The following is a 6,190-nucleotide window of genomic DNA, read 5'->3' on the forward strand; positions in this document are numbered from 1 at the left end:
GTTGTGCGGTGCTCTGTGAACCACCAAAGACGATCCAATCAAGAAGAGTAAGGATGCGGAGGATGGGCTCTCAGAACACAGAAGGCATGGCTGCTCTTCAAGTTGGTACCCTTTTTCCCTCTCCTCTTTTTCGAGTTGGGTCATCTGTGGGAGTGTTGGTCCGGTTGAGACACTACTCCGTTCAGAACACAGGAGGCATGGCTGCTCTTCCAGTTGGTCCCCTTTTTCCCTCTCTCTTCTTTTTCGAGTTTGATAGAACGCTTGCACACGTGGGGCTGCCCATCAATATCTATGTCTGGACTATATTGGTGACCTCGAACACCCTTGCAATTTGGGGCAACGGTCAAGAGACAGTTCGAGGAGATGGTGCGGAGGGGAATACTATCAGTCGTTAATACATTCAATATCTAGTTGGATGCATTCTATAAAGAAGGGCAACTTTTGGAGGCGGAGCTCATTCTTGAAGTGGTGACCAAGAAAGATGTGGAACCCGATGTAGTCACATACAATTCACTAACTGATGGTTACTGCTTTCATGATCGGGTGGATGCTGCTACTTAGTTGTTTGGCCTAATGCTTGCGAGGATTTCTTCTCCTGATGTAGTCACTTAATAATGCACCGGCCAATAGATATTGCAAGGGCAAACAAGACGATAAAGCATGTTCTTATATCGGGAAATACTCGGCAAGGGTTAACTCCAAATGTGGTGACACACACCACTCTCGTCAGAGGATTCTGGCTTGTTGGAAATTTTCTTGCTGCACGACAATTACTTGACAGGATGCATGACTCTGTGCAACCTCCAAACTCCCGACATATGCTACTGTGTTAGATTGCTTGTGTAAAATCAAAACAAATTTGACAAGGCAATTGCATATGGAGAACCATAAGTTGGAGGCTAACATCATGAATCCATGATTTCCAGTATACTCATCAATGGTACGTACAATGTCAGGAAGCTCGAACGGGCCAGAGGGCATTTTGTCTGTAAAAATGGTGGAACCTAATGCTATGACTTATACTACATTGATAAATGGACTATGTAATGAAGGTTATACGAGTGAAGCTTTCAGATTGTTCAATGAGATGGAAGGAAGGGGATGTGTCCTGAGTGCAGGCACATCCGATGTCTGGTTAGAGGATTTCTTAGATATGGTGACAAAGAGTGGGGCAGCTCCTTCGGAAGATGAATCAGAAAGGTCTCCCCGCACATGCAGCAACAGCCAAACTCTTGCTTGATCTATCGCCAAACGACGCATCGACTCCACAATTAATACAGAACATTTCGTGAATCCATTGCCATCTTCTCATGGGGAATGTATCATAGTAGCTGAATTCATTTTTTGTAAATAGTATACCATCTTATGTCGATATGGTATGTTCATGATCTTTCAGCATCAAAAAGACTAGCAGGTTGAACCCATCTAACTCCGCTTTCAGATCATAGAACTGGAATCATGTTGCAGATACTAGAAGAAAACCAAATACAGATGGAGCTGAACAGTATATGCAATACAGGAGAACAAACTGACCAAACAGAGATCTCGAGGATTCAAGAATCTTATAGCAGAGAACAGAGGGAAGTGGAGAAGAAGGACGGGTCTGGGAAGAAAATGTAGTATGAATTTCAAGAAGGGGTCCATCGCTAACTTAAAGCGGTAGTTTCTTTATTGCATTGCATTCGAATCTGGGAAATACATGTTTTATATTACACTATCTAATCACAAGTACATTACATATCCACAGTGTCAGTATGAAACAACAAGGTCTAAGTCAAAAGCCTAAATCAACCCGGTCATGTTGCCCAGTTGAATTTTTCATCCAGCATAGTCCTGTATTGATCATCTCGATCCTCTAAGTTCCGCATAAGTTCAACCTGCAATGCAACAACCCTATTGAACTCAGTTCTGAAACTCCACAAGGATGAGATCGAAGTTCGTAATAAAGAAACCCGATCCGATTGGTCCATCTGGAATCAAGGCCCTTGCCCCTCAGTTTCTCTAGAAAATCAGATATGCAAGTAAATCTATTATCCCTCCTCCGTCTTTGCTAATTCATGCCAGTTTTTTATGTGGCCGACCTATTGCTGCTTGAAAGCTACAGCTTGTTTTTACCATATATAGTTTACTAAATTCATAAGTTTGGTTAAATTCATTTTCATATGACATTTTCCATCAACTTATTTAAAAAATAGTTGAACTCGAGAACCAGTGCAGTTGGTTCAAAGTCCAGTCAGTTTCAAAAGATTATGCTAAAAAATTACCTGCTTCTGAAAGGCATCGAATTCATCAGAGCTAAGGGACCCATCGCTGTTGGAATCTAGAAGCTGCATCATCTCCCTCGCATCTTCGCCTGGGGCTCCAAGCTCCTCCATCACTTCCATGAGCTCCTCTATGCTGATTCGACCATCACCATTCTGTCAAGAAGGCGAAATACTCGATCTCTGTGATCGATCTCGATGTCTTTATGATTTGTGGAAGGAAGGTCCTGAAGTCGAAGGGCTGCCAGCTCAGCAGCAGCCAGCATTATTGCCTTCAGTCGTTTTGCCTAAGCCGTTCACAAATCAATCATGTGAACACCAGCAGGAAAGTGCCCTAACAAGGTACTAAAGCAACAGTTTAGCCTGCCCTTCTGCAGGGAAGCCCTAACTCTCAAACTGAGACATAACTTTGACTTGTTCAGATAACAGTTAAGTGATTCGGGTAAAACGGATATGTTCATGATAAAGAAATCCATTCTGTAAGTTCATTATTTTGGGGCAGGTTCCTAAGGATTGGATCAGACCACAATAATTGAAGCGACGGAACAGCGGTATAACATATGCAAAAGGGAACAGAAGGGCTACCTCTTCGGGATCGGTAAGACCACTTTTGTACAACGAGTGAGATGCAGTCCCACCAGCTGCTAACATGTTCATCTCTGTAGTTCGGATCTGTATCTCCATCAGCGGCCTCAACCTCCCATTCTCGCTCACGTCAACGGCCATATGCAAGCTCTGATACCCATTCGCTTTAGGCCTAGCAATATAATCCTTTGTCCTATGAGGCATTTCTTTCCATAGAGATTGGACAATCTCACGTGTCCGATAGCATGCCCTTTCCCCTACTTCAATCTTATCACCCACTCCTGGCATTGGCTTCAGTATAACCCGCAGTCCGAGAATATCATTTACCTCTTCAGGCCTCCTCCCATCTTTGAGGAGCTTCTTCATGGTGCTGTAACGGCTTTTATAACGGCCCTGCACTGAGATATCCTCCACCAGTTCAGCTAGAACATTATCATTCTTCAATGATTGAAGCAACCGGTCCTTGTATATCTCTATCAGAGGCTTACTCCCCGTCTCGTGGCTCTGCAACCAGGTGTCCACATATAGGTACGAGTAAGGGAAGAGGTACCGGAACGAGAGATCCTCGAGCTCCAAAGAGAGGAGCTTGGTCCCGACAGCATGAGCTAAAGGCGCATGGACCTTCATAACCTCGAGGGAGACCATCTGCTGCTCATACCTCGGAAGGTAACTCAAGTGCCTCATCGTGTCGAGCTTGAGAGCCAGCTCGAGAATCACCGCTCTGATGTCGTAGAACGTGAGGCAGAACTTCCTCAGGGCAGCAGCGCTCTCTTCATCCAAGACATCGACCTTGGACGGGAAGTTCTTAACGCGCAAGCTCTCGTGCAGTAAATGAGCGGTCCCCATACCTATCCTATCCCTCACCTCATGGATCGAGACCGCTCCGGCCTCGAGGATTTCCCTCAGAATGCCGGCGGAAATCACTTCTGCATCCATCTGGGATTACATTACTATAAAAACAACATAGAGCAATTACACAACAACAGCTAATTGACACCTAAAGATCAGAAATTGAACAATGAAGCAAAGCGGCGATCGGAAGCAGATATTATACCTGAAGGTCGGCGAGGATGACGGCGACGGAGAGGGCCTTGGAGAGGAGAGGCCGGCCGTCGGGGCCCACGCCCAAGCTCTGCAGCATCGGGATGGACAGCTTCAGGGCCTTGAACAGTATCCTGGACGAGCTCTTAGACAGAGCCACTCCGCTCATCCTCTCCGTCAGCTCGTTGAAGGCCCCCCCACCAGCTCCACCACCATCTTCCCGCCGGCGTGCTCGAGCGCGGCGGTCGGGGGCCTCGACGACGCCCTCAGGGACAGCGTCCCCGCGCGGGCGCAAGACGGTGTGGACCCGGGGGGTCTCCTCTGAGCTGAAGGATGGAAAGGGGAGAGCTTGGAGAGGGAGATGTCACGGGGAGTGGCAGAGTAGAGCTCCATGGAAATGGATTTTCTGGCCTCGGGGAGGAAAGACTTTGCAGAGAAATTCCTAAATTTTGTGTTCTTTTCTTTTTGGTGGTTAATTTCGATAACGCCTAGGTGACGTTGCTTTGTTTATGAGGTGGGCAACGGTTTCGCGGCAGCACGTTTTTAACATTTTTTTTTCCAGTTGGAAAATTGGGGAAAATTATTAAGGACAATATCTACAAGTAATTAAGGAAATAAGAAAATAGTTTGTTCACCACCAAAAAATAAAATCTAATTATTGGGTCGAGATTACTAGACGGCGTTAACCCGAGTAACGCCGAGGGATGTGGCTCTCATGCAGTTGTGTCCCCGTGCAATCGGTACAGTTGTCTCGTAAATTAGTCGTACAATATTGTGGATATTGTGGGTTAATAGAGGAAATCATGAGCAATAGAAGAAACAACGATCTCAAATCCTAGCTTTCCTTGTATAGGTGTGTATTATAATCCTGTAGTTATTGCTTTCTATATTCACATCATGTACATATCTATATATGCAATACAATACACCACCTCGAACATTAAGTTGAGGTTTCAGCAGCCAATTCATCTAATCTCATATGGTATCAGAGCCTACGATCGAGTGATCTACATAGCCGATCTCGATCAGGCCAACCTATACCCTCTCTCCCTCTTCCTAACCTTTTCTCCCCTTTTCCCGACCTTTAAACCAACTATGGTTGACTTTACTTCAATTCTTAACCTTCCCTCCTCTATTCCTACTGTTCAAGTTAAATTGAATGGTCGGAATTATATGTTCTAGAAGGGCATCATGAGCCCCTTACTCGAGACTTATGGTCTCCTCTCCTATGCTGAAGGCCGAGTACCAGAACCCAGCAAAACTGTCCAAAGACCAAACGGCAGTGACTTGCAAAATCCAGAGCATCAGAAGTGGGTATCTAGAGATAAGTTTGCACTAACCAGCAGTGACTGAAGAAATTGGCGTCACCATTCTCTCTGCCAAGACATCCCACGAGGCTTGGCGCTCCTTGGAAAACGGCCTTCCTCAGCCAGACAGCCGCACAAGAGGACCTCCTGGAACAGCAATGGCGCGATCTTCGCAAAGGCTCATCTATGCTGGGATTTATCAATGAAGTCAAGAAGAAAGCCCTTAATTTCGCCCAAATCAGTAAACCTAAGACTCAGGCAGAAGTTAACCGATGTATCTACATTGGCCTAGGACCGGAATGGGAGCCCCTTATCCTAGCCAAATCAGACACAATGGTAACGATGAGTATCGATGAGCTCACCTCGCTCCTCATGGGGCACGATGAACGCCACTCTTATGCTGCCATGAAGGAGCAGTCGGCTCAGCTCCTCTTTCTCTTTGGGATTCTCGACGCCCCCTCCCACAGAAGTGAATTTTGCAGACGGTCGAGGGAGAAATGAAGATCGCGGTAAAGGGAAGAAAGGAAAAGTAGTGGCAGAGGAAACGGAAGTAGCTACGGCGGCCACAACACTAGGTTCTTCGGTGACGGTCACGGCGAATCCTATTCCGGTGGCTACTGGAATGGGCACGGGCAAGGAGGAGGCTTTTTTTGTGGGGGGGGTTTGGTTTTCAAAGCAACAGGAGGGGAATGAATACCCCTAACCCTAATTCTTTCGCAGGACAGGGACGACTTGGGAGCGGCTCGGGTCAGCATTTCAATCCGACCCGGGACAACCTGAACCGAGATCCGTGAAACACTAGATCCGGCACCTTCTCTCACCCGGATCCTTCTTGCCTTTTAGGCCCTCTCGGTTCGGCCCACTCCAAGCCCAGTCCACTCTGGCATTTCCTTACAGTCCAGTTTCTTCATCGGTCACATGTCAGAACTGCAACAGACCTGGCCATATTGCCCCGTTTTTTCAGTTCAATTACTCTTCTAATGTTCAGGCTAATCT

The 6,190-nt window shown here is 46.4% G+C and overlaps 1 protein-coding gene across 1 annotated transcript; it reads right to left on the reverse strand.

Annotated features, from left to right (window-relative positions):
• Positions 1-1,622: 1,622 nt before the first annotated feature.
• Positions 1,623-4,348, reverse strand: LOC116190321 (probable GTP diphosphokinase CRSH, chloroplastic). Its single transcript, XM_031520006.1, is given in 6 exon segments — positions 1,623-1,877; positions 2,265-2,419; positions 2,422-2,548; positions 2,847-3,782; positions 3,901-4,083; positions 4,086-4,348. Coding segments are annotated over 6 exon segments (1,677 nt in total). The 5' UTR covers positions 4,281-4,348; the 3' UTR covers positions 1,623-1,796.
• Positions 4,349-6,190: the final 1,842 nt, after the last annotated feature.

The sequence above is a fragment of the Punica granatum genome, unplaced genomic scaffold (assembly GCF_007655135.1).
Source record: "Punica granatum isolate Tunisia-2019 unplaced genomic scaffold, ASM765513v2 Contig00420, whole genome shotgun sequence".
In the NCBI taxonomy this organism is placed as follows: Eukaryota; Viridiplantae; Streptophyta; class Magnoliopsida; order Myrtales; family Lythraceae; genus Punica; species Punica granatum.